We start from the raw sequence: 24,177 nt of genomic DNA, 5'->3' as shown, positions 1-24,177 counted from the left end.
CTTTCGAGATCATAAATGGCTCGAAACCACCAACCAAATGTTCCTCCAAGGACAGGTCCTCACAGGTCCTGCGCCAGTGAAACCACAATCCACACCTGAGTCAATATTGTCAACCTTCAGCTATAAAAGCTGCAAGCTCTGCCTCGCTGACTGTGCATGATTTCCGTCACGTCTCCGTAGGGTATCCAGAAATATCAGCACAATAATAACAACAAAGCAATAACCGTAACGACCTTTCCATGCCCGATATCACGACCATGGAAGAACAACCTTTCTTTACCACGATAAACTTGCAAATATCACCAGACCCAGTAAATCCACGACCAACAACATTTTCGCAAGGACAGCCCTCATATGCTTCTTACCGTGGCTCAACGGGCAGCACGACTGAAGAGGAATCATCAACACCGCCGGATTTCGGTCCTCAAGCCGCCATATATCCCTCTCATTACTCTGTTTACTCCCAGAATAGACCGCATTCACCATTCCTGCCAGTGCAGCCACCCGCACCTCAACAACTTAGAGCTCAACGTGTGAGTACTCCTGTCATGGATATGCTGCGTACCATGCAAGAGAGTATATCTCAACTGGCTACAGCACGCCAAATGGAGGCTCTACAGGACGAGGTAGATACCGTAAGGGAGGAGCTGCGTGTTGCCAGGTATCACATCAGGGTCATGAAGGCAAAGCTGGAGAGTATGGGGGATCATATCGAGGAGATTGGCGAGCAGGCCCTTGAGACGGGAGAGTTTGCTCGAGATGTAAATAACACGATGCATGTTCAGGTGATGAACGATCGACGACATGCATGGGATGTGATTAATGACTTGGCTGCTAAGATGTGCCGGACTTGCAGAGAAACACATGGTGCCGCTTCAAACACAGTGGATGTTGGGACAGACCCGTCGCAGGCCTGGTCGTCTCATGAAGGAGATGTCGATGCGTCGGAGGAAGAGACTAGTACCGTGGAGGATGGCGGAGTCTTCATCGGAAACATGGACGATTCTGAGGAAGAAGACGGCGAAGCTCTTTCAGATTGGACAGACGAGGTTTGAGAACACAGACAAGTGTAAGAGTGTATCAGTATCTTACTGTCTCAATCGAACGTACATAATAAGAAGCACAACTTCCATTAGGTTGTGGTCGCCAAATAAGTATTCATGCTATCGCTTCTCGACCAACAGAATGTGCATCGCCAGATACGCAATGACGATGAAGGAAGCTCCAAAGACAGCTAGACCGATAGTGTCTTTCCAGAACGCAAGGTTGTCGAAGCCAAAAGTGCTGAGAATAGATGCACCTGGCACCTCAAGATCTAGACCATATCGATGGTCCTTTAGCCGAAGAGTAGATACTTCGTTGACTATGAGCGCTTCATAACCGTAGTGGAAGATGGAGAGCTACCGACTGTTAGCTAATACATAGAGTAGACGATAACAAAACTTACCAATTGTAACCATTTCGACGCCTTGTTGGTAGGTTCGTCCTTGTTGAGGTTGAGCAGTAGACCTGCAAAGAGCAGGGAAAACAACATGACAAGCACTCCAATAAGGTTAGCCATTGCAGCATCCTTAAACGCAATACCTATTGTAAGGGAGATCGCCGCCGCCGCTAAGTTGAACAAAACAATAATTAGGATGAACTTAAAGAAGATTCCCCAATGCGCTTGCAGGCCGGTCATCGGGTAGACAATGATGCCAACAAGTATCGGAGGGATAATTCGAAGTGGTATAATGTCGAAGGCGCACTTGGATGCGAAGTAACTGATTGGAACATAATAGCCATTGGCTCGTTCACGAATGAAGATTGAGCGCTCTGTGCCGAACGTGGTCAGAGCAGTAAGAGCACTGAAGCCGAAGAGTGCAAGGAGAAAGAAGAAGAGACCTAGACGATTCTGGAAAGCGCCGATGTTGTCGGTGAGTCCGTAGAATAGCCAGCCCGAGAATACTGCTAGCAAGATTGCAACAGCATAATGTGTAAGCATAAGCATAGGGTTGCGATAAAGGTTGCGCCAGGTCCGTACTGAGAGGATGATGAACTGTCGTGGCAGACTCGCACGCCGGAAGCTCTTGATAGATCCGGTGACAGGCTCAATGTGTCCGTCCCCTGTACGATGTCCGTTCGCAGAAGAAGCAATTTGTATCGACGACTTGATCTCTTCGTGTATGTTGCCGGCAATGTCAGAGCTCTTGTAGCTTGAGACCAGGATATCGAGGTCAGTATTTGCACCAGACGAAAGATCGTCAGGATCCTCAAGGATTTGTGGCGGCACACGTCCACTTGTACGGCCAAGCTGCAGCCAGCTATGTAAGCCGGAACTCCGCCTTGTACTTGTGCCCTCGTCATCCGTCTGCGGTGTTGGAGGCGAGTCGTTACCAGTCCGTCTACGTGTGAAAAGCTGACGGTCCTGTTTCTGCTTGAGAGATATTCTTCTCTTGCCCTTCGGTCTGATAGCCGGCGGCGCCTCGACGTTATCGACACTGCCCGTTCGCTCACTGGCCGCAGAACGGATAGACTTTACTGCCCTTGTGCTTGAGTCTTCATTAACTTGCGGATCATGCTCATCCAGGCTCGGCACATCCTCCGCTATGGGCGATCGAGGTGAACTTGCGTGCATGGTGAGGTCAACAAGGTAATCAGCAATATTGAAGCCAGGCGGACAATGGTAACCTATCTGCTCAAAATAGCTTTGGCAATGAGCGAGTGGTCCCGAGTAGACTGTCTGGCCTTTAGCAAGCAAGATGAGCTGGTCAAAGAGAGCAACTATGTTCGAGCGAGGTTGATGGATGGTGAATATAATGGTCCGGTTATAGGTCTTAGCCAGGGTTACCAGGCATTCGACAACGTTAAAGGCGTTAAAAGCATCCAGACCACTGGTTGGCTCGTCGAGGAATAGAATGCTGGGACTCGTGACGAGTTCGCAAGCAATGCCTACGCGTCTCTTTTCGCCACCAGAGATACCTCTGCCTTGTCCTTCTTCAGAGCCAATGAACTGGTGCCTGATGTGATAGATACCCAACTGCTGCATAACCTCAGTGACTCGACGTTCCTTGACTGCTCGACCCATGTCGCCGGGTAATCTAAGTAGAGCACTCGTCATTATTGTCTCCTCGACTGTCAAGGTTGGCAGCAATGTATCTTCTTGATCAACATAGCCAACTAAAGTCCCGTACTCGTGATCGAGAATCTTCTCGCCATTGACGTACATGTTTCCTGATACTGTGCCTCGCTTGTTCTTACGTGCGAGAATATCCAGGAAAGTGGACTTACCAGCCCCAGAAGCACCCATGACTGCCGTGATTTGACCTGGAGATGCGATACCCGAGATACCCTTCAAGATCTCCTTGCCTTTCAGGTCGTAGTGAACATCCTCAAATTGCAGGGCCATTGGCTTGTGGTCGATCATCAGACGAATGGTGTCCTCGTCAGTCCTGTCGCCCAGATATATGGCGCCCCATCGCTTCCGAGCAGCTCGGACTGAAAGGTACCAGCCGATGAGAACGGCGGCCAGGATGAACAGAGCAACACCAGCGATAGCAGCAGCAATCAGAGGTGTGTTGATCTCCTTGATGGGTCTGGACCACCCAGGTACTTGAGTGTAATACAAACATTCGCCTGAGAAGCAGTTGAGCTTGATGTATTCGTCGCCAAATATCTGTGAGATCAGGTCGTTCATGGCTGGTTCTTCGAATCTACTCCCGTCTCTAGAGCTGCCACCTTCGGTTCTGGTGGTGATCAACGAAGCTGGACCTTTAATCTCTTCGATAAGGAAGTCGCCAATATCGACAGAGCCAGCTTCGCCGCACAGGAAGGTATCAGCAATACATTTGCAGCGGGCCTTCTGACATGTATACTTTGTTTGATTGCGGCTGTTTGTATCCTGAGTTTCAAAATCGCAAGTGTCGAGGTCACAGTAGAACGACTCTTTCTGGTCGACCCAGAACTGGAAGTTGCAAGTTTCGTCTTCGGCGTTGCAGGAAAAGGTGACTTGGGCGATGCGGCCGTCGAGTTGGTCAATGATAGGCTTATTGGACACATCGCACATTTGGAAATTCTCATGAACGAGGCGGCCGTCCTTGTAACAGACGCCACCTTCGCCTTCAGGCATAAGGGCGTTGCAAGCCTGATGTTGTGTGCAGACATTGCAGTTTGTACCACTCCAGCCCTCTTTACAATCACAAGTAGCTTGATCTTTGGGCCTTGGTGCTCTGTCCTTGCCATCGGCTAATGAACCACACAGTGGCTCTGCGCAGTCGTCCCCTCCAAAGCCTGCAGGACAGATACACTTGCCGTTCCCAGCGCCACACTGAGCAAACTGCTTGCATTCGAATTCGGGGTAGTGGCAATCGAAACACTTCGGGCAGGGCGGGCATCCATCTGGTCGATCTTCGAAGGTAGAGAATGGTGACTGCAGATATGTCGAGCTCGTGTTCTTATTGAAAGCTGAGGCGGCCCATGTCGATGTCCACAGGCTCAGAGAGCTCAGCAGGACGAGGCTCAAGTATCGCATGGTGAGTGACCGAAGAGAAGAATTGTGGTGCCTGGCTCAGTCGAGCTCTTTGTATATGGCGATAAGCTTGCCTACTGCATCGTCGAGCTTCGTGGTAGTGGTAGATCGGTGGTGCTGATCGTGGATCTGTGAGAACGGCTTAGACAGTGGCGAGGAAGGTAGGAGAACAGGTGCCTAAGCTTTCGAGAAGCACATTGGAAAGAACATCCATCGCATGATGCGCAGACTTCAATTGCAACGGCAGCACATCCAGGGTGGGTCTCCTCGTGGCTTGTGAGCTGCATTGGAACCCGGAAGCGACAGGTCATAGGCCAATTTGCCCTTAACGCACCCGTAAATCAACCTCTCCAACACGCGAGCCGTGGCGTGTTTCGACCACGGGACTTCGCGGGGTCGCGCCCTTCGAGTTCCAGAAGTTGCTATAACTTTTGACCTTGGTCCGACCACTATTCTGCTCTGCTATGGAGCTACGGAGCCCACGTCTATTCACCATGCGCCCTGTCGCAGAATCAGAAGTCCTTGAAAAGGAGATTCGAGGCCAGCGATTAAGCAACCTTAACCAAGCCGTCTGTTCTACAAGCACTAGCTATGGTTAAGATCGCACCCTTTGCTGTTGAGCAAGTATGTTTAGTGGTCGAAATGGTGCGTTCAGATGCTAATTAACGCTATAGTGGATGGACCAGTATGAAAACACAGCAAAATTCAATATTGCGGAAACTTGTGCAGCCAGCATATCCATCAATGATCTCCTCGAGCTTTCCGAGAACAAGGCACAGAGTAGAGAGGCTATTGATGTGGCCGATCGCAAGCTTCTCTACGGTCAGATCCGAGGGGATGACCAGCTGCGAAAGAACCTTGCATCTCTTTACTCGGCACGAGCAGCAGGCTTGACTTCAGATGGCATTCTGATCACGAACGGCGCAATAGTAGCCAACTTTCTGGTGCTATATTCTCTTGTTGGCCCAGAAGATCATGTTATCTGTCAATACCCTACATATGAACAACTCTACCAGGTCCCAGCCTCGCTAGGAGCCGAAGTGTCCTTGTGGAAGATGAACCCATCGAGCAAATGGAAGCTGGACCAGGAAGAGCTCAAAAACATGATCAAGGACAATACCAAGCTTATTGTCCTCAACAATCCCAACAACCCGACTGGTGCAATTGTTCCAAAACCACAACTCGAGGAAATCATGGAGCTCGCTGCAGAAAAGAAAATTACAATTTTGTGTGATGAGGTTTACAGGCCAATCTTTCACTCAATTCAACCTAGTTCTGACGACTTCCCGCCCAGTGCCATCAACATGGGTTACGGCAACGTTATCGTTACAGGCTCTTTCAGCAAGGCCTATTCGCTGGCCGGTCTTCGAACGGGCTGGATCGCGTGCAAGAACCAGGAAATCATCGAGAAGATCGCCGAGATAAGGCACTATACTACAATCAGTGTTTCCATGCTGGACCAAGCTGTTGCTGCGGAAGCAGTCAACGACCGCTGTGTTCATGCTCTCCTGAGTCGGAACATACAATTGGCCAAGAAGAACCTCGAGACACTCTCCGACTTCATAGATGAGCACAACTGGGCTTGCTCGTGGGTCAAGCCACTAGCTGGTACAACCTGCATGGTTCGCTTTCACAAGACGGGCAAGCCAATAGATGATGTCGTATTCTGTGAGACATTGCAGAAAAAGACTGGTGTTATGTTCGTACCTGGCAGTAGATGCTTTGGCCATGGCACAGACTTCAAAGGACATGTTAGGATCGGATTTGTGTGCGAACACGACGTTTTGAAGGCCGGTTTAGACGCACTGCGCACATTCATGGAGGAGGACTTTGCTGATCTACCTACTGTAGCAAAGTAGATTAGCAAAACATTGCATTCTTCTCTTATGCAACGTATCGTGCGATGCGCACTTTTCTTGCTGTCGTTTCATAAACTCAACATGTACACTCCAACGCGTTCCTCTTTTCCAATCACGTCTGATCTCCCAACACCCCGGTCTATCTATCTCACACCCTTCCCTCTTCAACTTCAGCCATACCTAGGTAGTATACACCCCAATCCATTCCAAGTAATACTATTCTTCACAATCAAGAATCAGACCCTTTTCCCCTCACGTCCGCAATGTAACAAGAAATTGCTCGTGCCGGACGCCAATATCACACCCTACCCAAACACACTCACACACCAAGCCGCTAAGTCCAAAAAATCTGGAAGGGCTCGAAGTGCTCGCGCGTAGGAAGGACAATCATGTAAGAAACACGAAGTGGGAGGTTGTCATCATTTGTGTAAAACTTGGAAGGATGGGAGGAAGAAAAGGAAGAGAGATCGACGAGGCGGCGAGGATTTTAAACAGTGGTTGTGAGTAGGGTGAGGCTGTAAGGCCTCAAGGCCACCATGAGGCAGGCATTCAATGCAAAGATGTTTACTCGTCTACTGTGCCAGATCAAATGGTTACAGCAGGATGAGGCAAATAGCTGGACAGGCTACGATACGAACAACCTTGGTCTAGGGATGTTTTTCAAACGTGAATCATGTTAAACCAGCTTAGCTAAAACTAAGCATATATATACACTCGCTCAAATCCACACGCCATGACCAGCTTCCGATTCTAAAATAGTCAGACAAGGTCGAGGCTTGGTAGCCTCATGCTTCACACGGAAGGCTCTCTCTTGGCCCATTAACGTGTCTTGTGCTCCAACACCGTGCTGCTTCGTTCGGGATGTCATAATCCCAACGTGAAAACAAGGGCATCGGATGTGGTCGGATAGTTCCGATAAAGACGGAAAATTACCCCAAGCTCACCTGCCGAATGCCATGCTCTTTTTGATCTCGGCAATGGCCTTTGCAGGATTCAGACCCTTCGGGCAAGTTCTTGAGCAGTTCAGAATAGTGTGGCATCGGTAAAGTGACATGCTGTTCTCGAGTGCCTCCTTTCGTTCAGCCTTTCGCTCGTCTCGTGAGTCAGCGAGCCATCTGTAAGACTGTAGTAAGATAGCAGGACCAAGGTATTGCTCGCTGTTCCACCAGTATGAAGGGCATGATGTTGAGCAGCAGGCACACAGAATACATTCGTAAAGACCGTCGAGCTTCTTTCGGTCCTCGCGTGACTGTCGGTTTTCCTTGCCCTGTAAACTGTCAGTACGCCAGCCAAGGTTAGAGCTTGATTTTGACTCACATCTTCTGGCTTGGTATCTCTTTGCAGATATGGCTTTATCGATTTGTATTGCTGGTAAAAATGTGTCAAATCTGGTACCAGATCTTTCACGACGTAGGTGTGTGGCAATGGATATATCCTAGTCTGCTTGCCAGGATCTGTAGGAATTCGGCCTGAAAGACAATTAGCTGTCGTATTTTGTATTTGTTTTGAGCATAACATACACAAGCATGCCAGGGTGTTGACACCATCAATATTCATAGCACAACTACCACAGATACCCTCTCTGCAACTTCTCCGGAAGGTCAAAGTAGGGTCCATCTCGTTCTTTATTCTGATCAGGGCATCCAGTACCATGGGTCCAGTCTTGTTCAGATCGAGGTTGTAGCTTTGCATTCGTGGTTTCGACGTTGGTTCATCTGGGTTCCATCTGTAGATATGGAATGTCTTGTACTTTGCATCCTTCTCTGGTGCAGGCTCTTCGACAGTCGATGTCTTGGAAGGCGGCACGACCGGTCTGCTAGGAGATCGGTCTTCCACTGATACGGTTGCATATGTACGAGCAGCTGATCGAGTAAAGAGCGAGCGCGCAGGCTGCGCCAAACGTGTTGCAGAGCGGAGAGAGGCCATTGTTCAGAGGTCGAAGACAAGTGTTAGGAGTACTGACTTGTTGCCGTGATATAGGGAAACAAGTGAGCAATATAAGAAACTGCGCTCGAACTTGCCAGAATTCGATGAGGATCTGGAGTGAGGAAGAAGTTGTGGGTGGGTGGCGTTGGACCTTCTATGATGAGCTCGAGACCGGAACCAGCCAACCAGAAACTGCTTGTATCCAAGCCGTGCGTGCCGAGGGAACGTCCAAGCACAACCGTACAGAAGCGCTTGAGGGTGTTTTGCTATGCCGTACATACAATTCTACTAGCGCGGATTCTAGGCAAGGGCGGTTAGGAGATTCATGTTCAGCATCGAATATCACCAGTGACACAAGAGACGAACAACATAGCGCAGACACGATACTTCTACCACGCACTCGCTTTACTGAATTCTCTACACGCATTGCTGTTTAGGGAATTCTCGAATAGTGCCATCAAGAACAAGCTCCTCCTCACAGCAATCGATATCCACTTGAAGATTTCACACGCGCTACAGAGAAACCGACAAGATGAACGCACCTGACAGGTAAGTTCGAGGGAGGATGGATGCTTTAGTCCAGGAGAGATTCAGAATCTGCCTTTATGTCACGGGGAGTACATCAATCACTTAGGCACGGCCTTCTGTTTTCTGGTTGGATGATCAGGAAGAAGGCTGTGACAACCTTACAATGCCTCTACCAACAAGAACGTTTTTCTCGTTATACCCATCGACAGCATGCGAAGAAGGTTAATGGCCTACAAGCCATATCCCCAAGACCCAGTCAGAAGTGTCCATATGAATGACGAAGCACATGACTCTCTACCATTCATGGTCAATCAGACGGGGTTTATTATATAGTACCTTGAACCTGGACATTGAGACAGATGCTAATACATCGATCTACAGATTCGAGTCTTTCATTCTCGGACCAGACGAAAAGAAGATCGAGGAGAAGATAGATACTCGTGAGCACTGACACAATCTTTCCTGATAACCAAGAGCTAATCAGCTGCTAGGAATGGCAAATACCTCCTACTTTCACTTCAACAAAGAGGATCATACTTTGGCTAATCTGCTTCGATCGAAGCTATTGTCATCAGAACACGTCCTCTTCTCTGCCTACCGAGTCAGTGCTAACCACTGTCCCTGGAGGATGGCTATTGACTGAGTCTCAGGTGCCACATCCGGTCTTTCCAACATTCGAGCTACGTGTACAAACTGACGGCACCATCTCACCCAAAGAAGCCCTCCTTGCTGCATGCAGGAACCTTGTCAAAGACCTCAACGAGTTTGCCGGTGAATTTAAGCGGGAGTATGAGTTGCGGAAAATGGTTGGTCAAGATCAAAATGGCATATAGACGAAAGTCATACATCTTTTGAAGTTCAGCATGGCGTTGTGGTATTCGGGAGAGCTGTAGGTACAGCTGATTGGAAGATTGCACTTTTTGCATTTGTTTGATGTGCATAGTAGAGCCTCAAATTAGCGGATCGGTCACAAATGAGTTTTGGGCAATGAAGTTGAGATCTTCATAGCGATCGTGGCTGCATGCACTGGTCGAACACCTCAGTAAAGCAAGCTACATTGATGTTTGCTCTGCTCGTTCCATGTAGGATACGTATATAATATCCTCCTAGAGATGATTTTGGTTGTCGATGTAAAAGTGGAGCGAAACGCACGAGCTGATGAACTGCCACGCGTTTGAGCGTGGCTTCTCTGCTGCGCAATGCGTCACTTCGGCAGAGCTACTACCTGGGGAATCTGGTGGCCGCATGAGGCTTACCTCTCGATACAGTTGTAGCAGTACTAGTAGTCAATTTGAAAGCCTTCATCTCCGGTCTTGCACACCTAAAACTATTCATTCAGGTTGTAGTTCACGTGCAACTATGTTTTCGCAGTCGAACTCCTTCCTAGGAGGCTCTAATAGTGCTCGGCCAGGAGCTGGGCAGTACGGGCAGCCGTCGTTTAATTCATATCAGCCGAGTAACCCGTCTCCTTTCGCGCCGCAACCTACTGGCTTTGGTGGACAACAGCAATTGCAATCCCAGGCCACTGGCTATCCTGGTTTCAACCAGCAGCAGAGCTATGGCGCTCCTCAACAGCAGCCCCAAGCGACAGGCTTTCCTGGCTACAACCAACAACAACAACAACAGCAACAACCAAGCTTCAATCAATCACAGCTCGGTTTCGGTCAACAGCAGCAGCTCCAACAGCCACAGCAAAGCCAGGCAGTGCCGCCGCCACAACCGCTGAGACCGCAGCAGACCTCATCACAGATAGCTGCCTCGTTCACTCAAGCAGCTGCCGTCCCTCCAACTCCTCCGAAAGATGCTGCAGGCAGAGGTGGTAGAATACCAAACATGCGTCTGTCCTTCATCACCTCGACCGACCAAGCAAAGTTCGAGCAATTGTTCAAGTCTGCGGCAGGCAGCAACCAAGCACTAGATGGAGAGAAAGCGAAAGATCTTTTACTGCGCTCAAAACTGCCAGGTGCGGATTTGTCACAAATATGGCTTCTCTCCGATACGACAAAGTCCGGACAGCTTCTGTTTCCGGAATTCGCGTTGGCCATGTACTTGTGTAATCTGAGACTAACTGGCCAGGCTCTGCCCCCTGCTCTTCCTGAGAAGATGAGGAACGAGGTGTCGAGTATGGTTGATATCATCTCCTTCGGCGTTCCCGATGAACAACCCTCAAGGGCAGCTCCGCGAACAAACGTGCCCGATTTCGACGCTCCTCTGAGGCAGAATGCTGTCTCACCTCCTGCTCCACAACAGCCAATCCCTCAGCAGCCAAGTAACCAGCAATTGCTCAACCAGCTCACGGCCCAGCCGACTGGCTTCTACAATGCTGCCATGGCGCAAAGAACTGGATTGCAACCACAAGCCACAGGATTTCCAATGCAAGGTCAGAACCTACAAGTACCTGGAATGAGCCAAAATATACAATCACAGCCTACTGGCTTCATGCAGAATCCAGCTGCGACAGGCTACAGCGGCCCACGCCCGCCAATGCCACCAATGCCACCAATGCCAACAGGACTAGGTCAAGGACTTTCCCCGTCTCAAACAGGAATTGGCGCACTTCAAGCACAACCAACTGGCCTGCCTGGTCAGTGGGGCTTTGTCAACGCACCCGCCACTGGGCTGCCTAACATCGAGGCACTGAGAAGTCAATTGATGCCTCAGCAAGGTCGAGAGCAGGGCTTCACAACGCAAGGCCTAACAGGGTCAGCCAAAATCCCTTGGGCAATCACTAAGGACGAGAAAAAGATTTACGATGATCTATTTAAGGCTTGGGACGGTCTTCACAAGGGCTTTATCAGTGGCGAGACTGCCATTGAGATCATGGGTCAGAGTGGACTCGATCAAAAGGACCTCGAAGCTCTCTGGACATTGGCAGATCCCAGCAATCGAGGTCGCTTGAATATGGATGAGTTTGCTGTAGCTATGCACTTAATCTACAGAAAGCTCAATGGCTACCCGGTACCGAACCGGTTACCTCCTGAGCTAATACCACCTTCTGCTCGAAACATTGACAGCTCTCTAGACACGGTACGGAACATGCTAAGACAGGATGCCGAAACAAGAAAGCAAAGTGGTGCTTTCTTGCAGCCTCAGAAGACAGGTGTCAGCTACCTGAAGGGCCACTCCTTTCGGGCAGGCTCTCCTGTTGCTAGTGGACGAAAGGATGCTACAGTCTTCCGAAACAATGACGACGACATCGGCTACCGCTCTAGTGCAAGACGAAGACTTGGAGCTGAGGGTCGAACACCGTCGCCTGCTCAGGGATCTGAAATGTCTGATGACTCGCGCTACGATGAATTGACTCCCGACCAGATTCGGAAGAGGATCAGGGAGAAGAAAATCCTTGTGGATGCAACAGACTTCTCCGACGAGCGTCAACAAGAAGATGACGATGTGCTTGATCGCCGCGATCGTCGTGAGGCTGAAGAACTGTTCCGTCAGGTTCGTCATATACAAGATGATATAGACACTCACCCAAACTCCACCGTGGGCACAGCTGACACAGGGACCGAGCGAAGATCGCTTCGAAGGGAGCTTCAGAGATACCAAGATCGAATTCCTGCGCTTGCTTCTGATGTTCGGAGGGTTGAGAAGGACATTGCAACAGCAAAATTGGAACTCTTCAGGTTGAAAGACGCTAAGGCTCACCCTGGCGGTGCTTCTAGCATAGTCGGAACTGGTCCTGGCGGCCAGGTCACAGAGGGTGACCGGATCAAGGCTAGAGCCCGAGCACGTATGCAAGCTCGTGCCGCCGAGCTTGCCGGAAGACCTGTACCGCAGACAGAAGACGAAGGTGCAAGCCAGCAACGTCTCGAACAAGAGCGAACAGCAATTCGTACCGAGCAAGAGAAGAACGAGGGAATGACTCGGGATGTAGAAGAGAGTGTCAAAGACTTTGTTGCAAGCTTAGAGGATGGGTTACGTGATCAGAATGAAAACACGACGCAGGAACACGAACGTCGTAGGTGGGAGGAAGCATTGGGAGTCGAGGACGAAGTGCGAGAGCTAATCTATGATCTCCAAAGAAACAGCCGAACAGCTAGAGTTCGAAAGGAAGAAGCATCGCGGCCAAGTTCACAGCAAGCCTCTACGAGTAACCGGGATGCTACTCCCACGAACGGTGCCACCTACACGAAACCTCCTCCACCAACTCAGACTGCCTCTTCTTCTTCCATGACATCGAACATATCTCACGCAGACAGAGTTTCATCTGCGAAAGAGAGAGCCCTGAAACGTATCCAAGATCGAATGGCGGCGGCTGGGCTGAAATCGGCGGGAGATGCGGGCGAAAGTGTACAGCAGCGACAAGAAAGAGAGAAACGTGAAAGAGAAGAACGACTAAGAAAAGCACAAGAAGAGGATGAAAGGCGAGAACAAGAACGACAAGCTAGGCTCGTCAGTGAAGGTGTAGCGGCTGCACCACCTACAAGTCCGAAGCCAGCCAAGAAGCCACCTCCACCACCATCTCGAAAGGGAAGACAGGAAAGTATCGATCAAGGTGAAAAGCAGGCAGCAGAGACAGCAGCCAAGGCGCATGCTGAAGCAGATGCTGTAAAGCAGCTGGAAGCCGATCAGAAAGCGCAGCAAGTCGAGAGGATGAAACTCGAGTAAGTGTGAACGAATCTTCCGTAGACATCTATCTTACTAACATGGTCTAGGCAACAAGCTGCATCACAAGAAGATGACTTAGAAAGAGAGCGACAAGCAGCCGATGCCCGCCTCAAAGCACTCGAAGAACAAGTTCGCCAAGGCAAGCTCAAGAAGGCTGAGGAAAAGGCAAAGAAAAAGGCGACTGAGAAAGAGGCAAAAGAAAAGGAGGAGAAGCTGGCCAGACGACGCGCCGAGATTGAAGCCGCTCGTGAACGCGAAAGACAACTGCAAAGGCAGCTTGAGAACCTGGGCGACGACGACTCATCGTCGGATGACGAAGGACCTGCTCAGATTACACCACAGGACAGCTCCGTTGCGAGTCTCCCAGTACGCTCACCTGTATCTGCGGCCGAACCTCCAAATGGACCACCACCTGTACCTTCAATCGCTCCGCCAGTCCCCTCCTCAGATGCTAGTTCCACATCAGCTACACCTATGACGAGCCCGCCGCCAATGCACGAATCCAAGAATCCCTACTTCCGAAAAATGTCACAAGCATCCGAACAGTCACAACCAGCCTTCTCGCCTCAGCCTCCCGCTGCAGCACAACCTTTCTCTCCTCCTGCTCAGAAAGGGTTACCATCTACTAATCCGTTCGCTAGACTTGCGCAACAAGAAGCCGCTAAGCCTTTGACTTCACAAGCTACCGGACCTGTCTCTCGCCGAAGACAGGAAGAAGATGAGTGGTCTGCAGCAGGCTCTGACAAGGATGATAGCGATACAGAAGATGGACCTACTGGTGGCTCGGCCAAACAACTTGCTTCGCTTCTCTTTGGTACCATGGCACCACCTCGTCCACTTTCAGCCATGGACAGCAAACCACAAACACCAGTTTCTGCTGGACCTAACGTAAGCTCACCGACTGCTCCTCAAATGCCAGGAGCATTTGACGAGGATTACACGTCCGAAAGCATGTTCGATGCACCTGCTGCCGCACCACCTCCTCCACCACTACCAAGTTTCGGTGCTCCTAGTGCACCTCCGCCACCTCCTCCTATGCCTTCTTTTGCAAGTGCAGGGAGCCCACCGCCACCACCTCCGATGCCTGGTATGGGGGCTCCTAACGCTCCTCCGCCGCCGCCACCAGGAATGGCTCCTGTGCCAACCCCAACTGCTGGAGGAGGGTTAGGAGCTTTACTTGGCGATATTCGAGGCGGCAAGCCTTTGAAGAAGGTGCAAACCAGCGATCGAAGCACGAGTAATGTTGCTGGACGAGTTCTGAACTAAGTCCTGTTGTAGCAGCACTACGTACACTGCGTTTGGTTAGGACTGTAAGAAGGCCTACAGAGCGTGCGAGAGATAAAGACGTGTGTAGATACATACGTACTTTTGGAAGCATCTGATAGAGAAATCCCGAATTCCGTACGAATGTCGAGGTCGTTCCAGATACGTACTAGTGTAATGTAAAACTGCATGTTTTCGACCCTCCTGCGTTTTCCCGGGACGACCACCCGTAAGTAAACTGATGTGTATTGAAGGCACAACGAATACACAATGTGCATTTATGCATGCATCGCCTACACGTAACGAATCGACCGCGTACTACGATTATCGTTCACATCAATTGACGCCAAACGGACGTCTAGAACCTGTGCTGACACGCGCATAGCACACCGTTGACTCAAGACCAGCACACAGTAGGTCTCAACACGCTAGCAGCACACGTACGTAAACTGACGTGTGTTTTCATTGTCGTAATGCCAGTGAGTCGAAGTGCCGCATTGCCCACGCATCGGCGCGGTAATGACATTTCAGACACACAGAGCGTGTGAATCATGATGTTTCTCAATCGTTCTGTCCCGGTACATGCCTGTACCTGGCGCAGTGAGTTGTGATGAGAAGGTTTGGTAGCCTATACGGCGTGCCAGGCCAACGTGTAGGGCTGTATGTGGCGGTACTGAGCTAGCTTCTTTCGTCACTAGCCCAGATTCTTGACAGCGTAACTTTCCGCTCCTTTCGTTCTTCGTTTCTTTAGTGCTCGTAGACCTGATTGTCTCGATACTCTTGCCATGATCGATAGGCATGTTTGTGTAAGGTTTAGTGCATCTGCTCAGGCGTGGGCGTCTGCCCACTGGTCTCGCGTGAGAGGTTCAGATAAGCGGCATGCTTGGAGGCCAGCTGGCACAGCCAGTAGAGCCTGTGAATGGCAGAACGCTCGTGTGCAGTCGTGAGCACAGGTGAAAGCAGTGCTAGACATCGCCGCATCGAAGGCACAGTGGCGTATGTGTCTGAATCAAGCTCAAAGAACCTGATTGCTGAACTTACCTCCGGTGTACCCAGAAAGAAAAGGTCTTTGACAAGCTGAGAATTTGGCAGTATGCTCGAAATTCGACCTTCAGACGTGTTCGGGTAGTTTCCCAGCTTGATGGTGCGAGTACGTCGCCAGCGAGCAATTCAGCCGTGACAGACTGTAATCTTGCCGCCTCTGATGCCCTGAGCCGCCTACTATACGGCAATACTTCAACGAGGCAAGTACGTGTCTTGGGAAATTGCTACCAACATCAGAGCGACGTATCAATAGGCCTGCCCATGAGCAAAGACCTCTGAAGTCACTTTCCCAGATCTCTCGTCATGTTGTGTGGCAGGGGTCGTTTCGGTGAGACAGACGTTTCTCAGTACGTCACGTGGACGCATCATGTACCCAAAATTGGTGGTCGGGAGCTCGACATGTTCCGAATCAACAACTGTCTGAAAAGCAGCCCCATAATCAGTCTTCTCCAATTCAATTGACTGTCATGACATATGCATAGCTCGACCCTGCCAGAACTCATGATGTCGCTAATGTGTAGAACTGTTGAGTGTACTCGCTGATTATTCTTGACAAACACTCCGTCCTGGGACTGTTGACCGTGTATAGAACACCGCACCGCAAATGGCTTCGATTGGAAAACGCATCGTGTTCACTGGAGGCAGTGGCAAGGCTGGCCGACATGTCATCCCATACCTTCTCGCTCAAGGCCATAAGGTCCTCAACCTGGACCTGGTACCATTTCCTGACTCCAGCGCTGGTGTCTATACTCTGAAAACGGACCTGACACAATCTGGACAAGTCTTCAATGCTTTGACTAGTCACTTTGACATGAGTGGATATGGGGACAAAACACTTCCACCTCCACCCGATGTTGTTATACATTTCGCTGCCTATGCACGCAATCTGCTTGTGCCTGATGATGAGATGTTCCAAGCAAACGTCAGAGGCACATACAACGTGATCGAAGCTGGTAAGTGCCTGTGCCTGGCTGAATTCACATAAAGCTAGACTAACCTCAAGACCTTAGCATGCAAACTGGGCGTCAAGAAGATCCTCATTGCCAGCAGCGAGACGACCTACGGCGTTTGCTTTGCACAAGGAGATGCCGATTATCACTCCTTCCCCTTGGAGGAGGATTACGATAATGACCCCGAGGACTCTTATGCTCTGAGCAAGCTCTGCGGAGAGAGGGTGTCCAGAGGTGTAAATGCTTCTCCGACTCGCAAGTCGAAAGGTCACGACAGCTGATTGACATATCTACAGTTCGCTCGTCGATACGGCAACGACATCTACAACTTTCGCATTGGCAATGTTATTGAACCCCATGAATGTCAGTGGTGACGTACAAGTATATCTAGTTTTGCAAGATTTACTAACCGAGCCACTACAGACGCTCAAGACTTCCCAAAATACCTCGACAATCCATCCACCAGAAAGCGAAATGCCTGGTCATATATCGACGCCAGAGACCTTGGTCAAATATGTGACTTGGCCATCAAGAAAGATGGATTGGGCTTCCAAGTCTTCAACGCAACCAACGACACAATCACCGTTCGGGATATGACGACAAAGGAGTTTCTTGCAAAAGAGTGCCCAAACACGAAGGTTACACGTGAGATGGGAGAGTACGAGGCTCCTCTGAGTAATAGGAAAATCAGGGAGGTGCTGCGCTACAAGGATGTACATAATTGGAGGAAATATGTGCAGTAAATGTTGGATGGATAGATAAATAGTATGGGAAAGAGGTCTGTGTTGATACAGGGGATGTGCAAAAAATACTGCCTAGATGATCTTGATGTCAGGAAATCTGGATATCTTTCTGTTGTGTTGGACGTGAGACTGGTCCTCTGCTTTCGGATCCCTAGATCCTCAAGGCCACGGAAAGAGCAGTTGTCTAGACTCCAGGAGGTAAATCCGAATGAGATTGAAAAAGGCGCCGAGGCACCACACATGTGCAAGCTTCACTGTGCACAACGTACTGGCAAACGTTGCAGTCCTCTGATCGTCTCTTCGAAGCGTGTACAATCAGATGCCGACGAACGATCATCTGACGCCGCCTTATTCGATGTCGGTGAACTTTTCTGCCTATGGATATTCTTCCGATCTCGAAACGACCTGGGTCGTCTATAACCCGTGGGCGACGATGTAGGGGGCCGTTTGCCAGATTTCTCGTCGTTCTGCACTGGCTCCAACTGTGTCTTGTGCTGTGTCGTTGCATCCATTGCACTCTTTACTACGGTCTGACAAGCGATTGCGTCTGCAAAGAAGTCCGTGGTCTCAAGTTCCTGAATCAGAGCGTCACGTTCCTCATCGATTGCCTCTTCAGACCATTTGATTTGCCAATGGTAACCAGTGCTTTTCTCAAGTTGCTCGATCTCCATTTGCCACAACACATGCAGTTTTTCGTGTGATAATAGACTCTTATGAGCCAGGTGAAGCTCAATTGATTGCTCTTCAATCCTTTGTGCTTGTCAATGTGATGCTTAGCCCACGAGTGGATATCTGAAAAGTGCCAAACACAGAAGTAGCATCCCCATATCCTTTTCAAAGGGCCTGTAGATCGAACTTGACGGCAAGGTGAATCTGTGGATGCATCAGGCTGTTCAGTCGAGCAATTTTTGTGTGCCGTTGTGTGGTGTCTTTGAAAATGCGCATACCGATAGGTACTGAAGGCACAATGTGAACACAGATATTCGAAGGGTCGATCGTGTTCGGCTTCTACGTGAGCAGCAAGTTCGTTTCGATTCACGAAGTCGCTCGGACACTTCGGACATACCGAGCGACATATTTCCTCTGATCGCTGTGGATGCTGGTAGTCGATGAAGGCCATAGATGAGGTCTTGAGAATTTTATTGAGCAAGGCCCTCTCAGATTCCGTCGTCGGACCAGTCTTCTGTGATCCACGGTAGTACGTAGGGCCAGAATACAGCGTTCTCGACTCTGATGTCGACGTTGGAACGAACGACTGATAATAGTTGAAGCCTGCAGGGCTGTGCTCATGAAAGCCAGGGCAATTCGAGCTTGAAGAGGGGACCGATTGTTTAGGTGAGCCTTCATAAGGTTCTGCCTCGTCTTCGAGCAGGAACGACTGACAGTTTAGCGGATATTGATGAGTAGGGCCCAGATCCTGGTCAACGTCAACCGATACGGAGGGATGACTGTGAATCGGCTGCATGTGGTGTAATTTGTCTGGTACAGGAGTTTCAAAAGCCAAAGTCGGATTTGCGTAATTGGCAGGATATGGGTGATAGAGTGTGCCATCGTCTAGAGCTCCATACAATGAGTTGTTCTCTTCTGGGATCTCTTTGGTTGACGAGCAGCCTGGAAGTTGCCAGCTTTCATGAGAGCCAAGAGTTGGCGCAAGGTATGTATTCCCAGACCAGTCAGTCATTTGTGAGTGTCCAGATTGCACAGAAGGATGCCGCCTCACGAGTGCCGAAGGTGTCAAGGGCCGAGGAGGTTGCTGTTGATGACTAGGGTCTTCGGAGAGAATGACATCGCTCAGCCAGTCAATATCAATGCCATTCTGGACTTGTCCGAGAAGGAAAGCGAGCGATTTCATCTGCCCGTGAGGCATTCGAATGATATAGGCGAGAACTTTCGGTGGCATGTCTCCTTTGAGGGTGTCCAGTACACCAAGTATAACATTCTGATCCAGCATCATATTTCCATTGCCATGAAGAGCAGATCCTGAGGAGGGAAGTGGCTTCCCTTGCAGGCGGTTTGCTTTGTGAGATCGCGTTTCTTGGTATGGTGTGAGGGGATGTGCCATCGTGTTGTGCTACTGGCAGGTGTGGGCAGGCATATATAGCTTTCTCTCGTTGGTGCTATCACGATGGTTGATATGGTCCTTATGAACATTCACTATAACGTGTGAGCATGCAAAGTCATGGTATTGTCGTGCAACGGATATCTTGCTGCATATTTATACTGAGGTCGAGAAGGAAACAGCTCGAGGGACGACGCAAACTTCTTGAGAATTTTAGTATTGCTTGGGGAAGTTCGTAAACAAAGCAGCGAATGAACGAAGAGTAACGTCTCGAAATTAGCTGGGTCATGCTTCAGGTTTGCCAATACGTCGCTAACCCCAGTGGCTCTATGGTAACAGAGGTGCAAATGGCAAAACTGTTTTGCTTTTCACCCGCAGCCACTCTAGCGGTGCGAAGTAAGGTGGCAGGGAGGAAAGCAACGAAATTCGCGGCTGGAATCTGTAGTCGGACGTTCAAAGAACGAACCCCAATGGAGGAAAAACTGGGTGAAGTGTGCTCGAGCAAGAGACCATCATTGTGCTGGATCGGTACTAGTGGCCTTGCAGGCTGAGGGCCGAATGCGTAGAGAACTTACAGCTCAAAAAGCCCCGGGGAAGTGGCCTTGGATTCGCAATGGCGATCCATGTGCAAGCATAGGGCTCGGGACGCGGGTGCTTCGTTAGTGTTCCCGCAGAGGCTACTCGAGTGCTCATATACTCATGCTCAAGCTACTGCAATATGCAGGGGTTTGCAGGTCAGATTGGTCCGTAGCTCTCGTTTCATACATAGGACGAGATCCAAGATTACCTGGCGTAGAGTTCGCTGCTGTCCTCGACGCATTTGATGCACACGTTGGAATTAGCTCGAGGGGTGCCACCGAGACTGCTTAGCTCGTCCAGTCTTTGCCGCACTGATGTGGCTACTCGCTTCAAAATACCGTGCTGGCATGAGAAACGCTTTGCATGCATGAGTCAGTACTCTCACCTGCAGCAGGGAGACGTGTCCTTGAGCAGAACTGCTCAGGGCGTTTCGACCTTGCAGGCAAAGTGGAGAAGAAGATGCAAGAGGGAGCCTGCTGCAAGCTGGATCTGGTAGTCGCAAGGTAGGCCTTCCTGTATCTGAGCTAGCGGCTGTATCTCATTGTGCGATGCCATAAAGTTGCATGAGCCGACCTTGATAGCGTCGCGGGGAGAGCGCAATCGTTTCAAATTTTAGCTTTCTCATTCAAGTTGCCTGGTTACATCAGCCTTGATTAATAGCACTTTGCCTGATTCCAGGGTTCTGGTACAATCCTGGCCATTGTGACCGGGTAATGGTGGCGGAGCATCTTCAGGCTTACTTTCCCTGCTCCGCGTCAGACGGGGATTTTGGAAAGTCTGCAAACACTTCGTTTAATCCCTTCGGCTCTTCAGCCGGTCGTGCTTGTAATCAGCGATAAGCGGTGCTGCGGCAAGGTCAGATACCGCAACTCGGAAGGTCACCTGTCTCAGTAGCGCTTGGGCTTGACAACGAAGTCCCTTGTTCATTTTGTGCCATCTGATATCTTTGCACTCCAGCTCATGTCGATCATTGACGAGACTCGTATCGACTACCAACATGAGACGAGCATGAAAAACAAACAATATAGATACAAGTTCGTCATCGTTATTTGATCATGGATCTACGTGGACTCCATAGCAAAGCTCCAACCAGGCAGGCTGCCAGGCAAATAGATCCACCTTGATTGTCACAAAAAGCAGGAACAGATTACATTGCTCCTGCTCATTCACCGACATATTCTTCGTCAACGCCTGGATCCCTCCTGACCATGATTTCATTCATGGTACCTTCCTCCCTACCACCATCGAGCACAAGCCCTTTTTCGTTGGCCAAATGGAGCAAGCAAATAAATCCGTAACTCGTGCTAATATCCTTCATCTGCTGATCTGGATATACGTTCTTGAGATCACACAATATCTCTGTAAACTTTAGTGCCTCCCTTCCTTGTTGCTGAGGCTGTTGCTCAAAGTCCGGCTCTTTAGGCTCTTCTACAGAGTCCGACATTTCGGTGTCGCCATCGTCGTCTGTCAAAGCAGGCGTGGGTATTCGCTGTGGACCAGGTGCTGAGAAGACGTTCAGCCTGGGCACCATGCCCTTCCACATGTTCTCTTTCAATGCACGGACATCAACCTTTTTGGCTACTCGTGCATAATTGACATATTCAGGACGTAATCTCCGACCTTGCTGTGTCACGAGTTGGCTACCAAAGCTGCCAGGCAGCATCTCAGGTTGTGATGCTGAAGGGCCTAGACCCTGCGAATCTGGGGCATGCTGGTCGTGCAGTATATCATCAATATTATGAGGTCGCTGATTGTCTGGTACAGGTGATAGCATTTCCCTGGCATCCACAAAGCCAGGCTGATCACCATCATCGTCGTCATCATCATCTATAGGCAATGGCCCGTCGAATGGCAGGCCAAGTGGTTCGTCGTCAGCAAAGAAATTGGCGTCATAATCCCCTTGTGGGACATTATCGTCGTCGTCGTTCTTCGACTCAAGATTTGGCTGTCCACGTTCGCGAGCACCAAAGCCTTCGTCGATTACAGCCATGGCACCTTTCTGGCGCGCAACACGACATTTTGGCTTCGTCCATAATCTCATCATGGACTGCACATCTATGAGCTCATCGTCTTTGTCGAGCAGATTCCGACCCTTGGTTTTGAGCTGTGTTTTGGGCAAGCTTATTTTGTCGTTGCTCACTGGCTTATCAGAAAGCAATTTCTTGAGGTTGTCTGATACTGGGCCATGGAAGTCGATCTTGAATGGCTCCTTTTCCTTTCTCTGCCTTACAGGTGGAGCATTTTCAGCTTGTGCTTGCTTTTGTATTTTCTGTATCCTCCAATTTGTGATTGTTTCAAAGGCTTTGGTTCCAACTTTGGCTCGAGAATTGACTGCTTTTCCGAAAAAGGCGAGCATTGTTTCCTGCTCTGCATCTTCTCGATACATGTGCTGCATCGATATCGCGTAACCATCTCCATCTTCAAGCTGTCTTTCGTCCTCGTCAGCGCCAACAGGTCTCAGCATAGGCTCGAGCGCAGCCTCTTTAGCCCAAGCCTCTCCTCCTTGTCCAAAGCCGACATCGTCTCCTATGTCAAACCCGCCGAGGCCTGCGTCGTCTTCGTCAAAGTCAAGACCGTTACTTCCATCCAGGAACAGACCACTTTGATCAGCCAAGTTCAGGTCGCCATCAATTTGTGGGGGCTGTCGTTTCTCAGGACTCTGCCTTGTATCTTTCCAATCGTCGCCCTGCAAGAGTGGTATGTTGAGTGCTGCTGTGGGTTCACCTAGGCGGAAGCTCTTCATAGAAGGACAGATATCGAAGTCGTCGAGTATGGACAGGTTGGTGAAATACTTGTTTGCAAGCACAGCCAGATCGATCTCGGCGTCTGTCGCCATCTCTTCCTTGCCTCCTGCTCCAGGCTCAGCTGCAGACATCTGGTCAGCTTCGCTTGTTTTGTCCTGTGCCACAGCTTCCTCTTCTTCCTCAACGTATTCCGGTTCTTGCTTTTCATCCACGGCATCACTGCTGTCAAAGACGATCCTTCCTTCCTCATTTATGCACAAGTGGTTTAGCAGCAGACCTTTAGCACCACCTTCGTCGAAATCAGCGCTTGCTTTTTTGAACAGCGGATCAACTGCGAACTCTAGTTCGAGCTTCTTCAGTTGTAAGCTTGCAAAAGATGGTGCCAGAGTCGCTTCGTGACTTCTCTGCTTTTTCTTCTTGTCCTTGTTTTTTATCCCGCCCTCCCCATCGCTCTGATCACCCTCTCCATCCTCATCATCCTCTTCATCGTCGCCTTGTCCACTCCTCTTCTTTTTCTTTGAGGTCTCATCCTCTGTCGCACTACTGGCCAAGCCACTGAGTAAGCGTCCAGCTTCCACACCAACACTGTCCACTCGTCCCACGTAGACCTTGACACACCCATCAAGTGTGCAACTAGCCTTCTGAAAATTAATCCCATTACCACTCTCATCGCGCAACAAGCTCATTTCATGGAAATAATCTATCAGGGCGAAACTCCAAGAATTGTTGGCATTGATTTTATTGTCCGTGGCCAGCTTCAGCCAGTCCTCGAAATTGCTCAGGATCGGTATCGGTCTCTTAGACGCGGGCGTCAGGGCAGTTCCGACGACCTGTAGGTTGCTCGGTACGCTTGATTCGTCTCTTATCGGAATCTGTCGGGGTGTATGTGTTCCACTTATGCTGCGTCTGGCATTTTGTAGAGCTTGTTTCTGTAAGGATTGTTTTTGTCCGGCTGTTGCTTTGCCGTGCTTGCTTTTAGTGTTTGCGCGCTGTTTTGGGTCGGAGGTTCGTGGGGTGTATGGCGTTGTAACGCTCATATCGTCTTCGTCGTCGTCGGACATCACGCTCGATACATCGCTGTCGCGTGGTCGTGCATTTTGTGGTCGACCCATTTTGCGCTTGGGTGAGCGGGTCGAAGAGGTTTGAGGGATTATAGAAGGCTTTTCGGGAGAGATGGCGACGTGTCGGAGTGGTCGTGGCATTGCCAGTCGTTGATGTAACGGAAGTGAAAGTCAAAGTGGTTGAGATATGGTCATTTCGTTCAGCTTTAAGTACTGCGGTCTTTCATACGATACATTCTAGTCGCAGTCATATAGACCGTAGATTCTGGATGCCGTCGGGACGTTGAAGAGGCTCGTCAACGA

General features: G+C 49.9%; 9 protein-coding genes across 9 annotated transcripts; 5 read left to right on the top strand and 4 right to left on the bottom strand.

Moving 5' to 3' along the window:
* Positions 1 to 257: 257 nt before the first annotated feature.
* Positions 258 to 1,055, top strand: LTR64_007395 (uncharacterized protein; the record flags this gene model as incomplete). Its single annotated transcript, XM_064901715.1, has 1 exon — positions 258 to 1,055. The coding sequence occupies one exon, from the start codon at positions 258 to 260 to the stop codon at positions 1,053 to 1,055; it is 798 nt and encodes a 265-aa protein (XP_064752791.1).
* A 108-nt stretch (positions 1,056 to 1,163) lies between these two features.
* ADP1 (FAD-dependent urate hydroxylase) lies at positions 1,164 to 4,510 on the bottom strand (the record flags this gene model as incomplete). Its single annotated transcript, XM_064901714.1, has 2 exons — positions 1,164 to 1,400; positions 1,448 to 4,510. 2 exons carry the CDS (start codon positions 4,508 to 4,510, stop codon positions 1,164 to 1,166), a joined length of 3,300 nt encoding a protein of 1,099 aa, XP_064752790.1.
* Positions 4,511 to 5,098: 588 nt separating this feature from the next.
* On the top strand, positions 5,099 to 6,366 carry LTR64_007393 (uncharacterized protein; the record flags this gene model as incomplete). The annotated part of the gene is made up of 2 exons (XM_064901713.1): positions 5,099 to 5,131; positions 5,182 to 6,366. 2 exons carry the CDS (start codon positions 5,099 to 5,101, stop codon positions 6,364 to 6,366), a joined length of 1,218 nt encoding a protein of 405 aa, XP_064752789.1.
* A 940-nt stretch (positions 6,367 to 7,306) lies between these two features.
* SDH2 (succinate dehydrogenase complex, subunit B) lies at positions 7,307 to 8,292 on the bottom strand (the record flags this gene model as incomplete). The annotated part of the gene is made up of 3 exons (XM_064901712.1): positions 7,307 to 7,633; positions 7,684 to 7,835; positions 7,887 to 8,292. 3 exons carry the CDS (start codon positions 8,290 to 8,292, stop codon positions 7,307 to 7,309), a joined length of 885 nt encoding a protein of 294 aa, XP_064752788.1.
* A 532-nt stretch (positions 8,293 to 8,824) lies between these two features.
* On the top strand, positions 8,825 to 9,653 carry RPB11 (DNA-directed RNA polymerase II core subunit; the record flags this gene model as incomplete). The annotated part of the gene is made up of 4 exons (XM_064901711.1): positions 8,825 to 8,841; positions 9,202 to 9,260; positions 9,312 to 9,421; positions 9,471 to 9,653. 4 exons carry the CDS (start codon positions 8,825 to 8,827, stop codon positions 9,651 to 9,653), a joined length of 369 nt encoding a protein of 122 aa, XP_064752787.1.
* Positions 9,654 to 10,179: 526 nt separating this feature from the next.
* On the top strand, positions 10,180 to 14,697 carry PAN1 (actin organization and endocytosis protein; the record flags this gene model as incomplete). Its single annotated transcript, XM_064901710.1, has 2 exons — positions 10,180 to 13,427; positions 13,479 to 14,697. 2 exons carry the CDS (start codon positions 10,180 to 10,182, stop codon positions 14,695 to 14,697), a joined length of 4,467 nt encoding a protein of 1,488 aa, XP_064752786.1.
* Positions 14,698 to 16,342: 1,645 nt separating this feature from the next.
* Positions 16,343 to 17,431, top strand: LTR64_007389 (uncharacterized protein; the record flags this gene model as incomplete). Its single annotated transcript, XM_064901709.1, has 4 exons — positions 16,343 to 16,691; positions 16,749 to 16,924; positions 16,985 to 17,051; positions 17,112 to 17,431. The coding sequence occupies 4 exons, from the start codon at positions 16,343 to 16,345 to the stop codon at positions 17,429 to 17,431; spliced, it is 912 nt and encodes a 303-aa protein (XP_064752785.1).
* An 834-nt stretch (positions 17,432 to 18,265) lies between these two features.
* On the bottom strand, positions 18,266 to 19,493 carry LTR64_007388 (uncharacterized protein; the record flags this gene model as incomplete). The annotated part of the gene is made up of 2 exons (XM_064901708.1): positions 18,266 to 18,439; positions 18,498 to 19,493. 2 exons carry the CDS (start codon positions 19,491 to 19,493, stop codon positions 18,266 to 18,268), a joined length of 1,170 nt encoding a protein of 389 aa, XP_064752784.1.
* A 1,368-nt stretch (positions 19,494 to 20,861) lies between these two features.
* LTR64_007387 (uncharacterized protein) lies at positions 20,862 to 23,925 on the bottom strand (the record flags this gene model as incomplete). Its single annotated transcript, XM_064901707.1, has 2 exons — positions 20,862 to 21,058; positions 21,240 to 23,925. The coding sequence occupies 2 exons, from the start codon at positions 23,923 to 23,925 to the stop codon at positions 20,862 to 20,864; spliced, it is 2,883 nt and encodes a 960-aa protein (XP_064752783.1).
* Positions 23,926 to 24,177: the final 252 nt, after the last annotated feature.

This window comes from Lithohypha guttulata, assembly GCF_036872675.1.
Source record: "Lithohypha guttulata strain CCFEE 5908 chromosome Unknown scaffold_5, whole genome shotgun sequence".
Lineage (NCBI taxonomy): Eukaryota > Fungi > Ascomycota > Eurotiomycetes > Chaetothyriales > Trichomeriaceae > Lithohypha > Lithohypha guttulata.
Note: the sequence above shows the minus strand (reverse complement) of the source record. Positions and strands in the feature narration are given on the sequence as shown.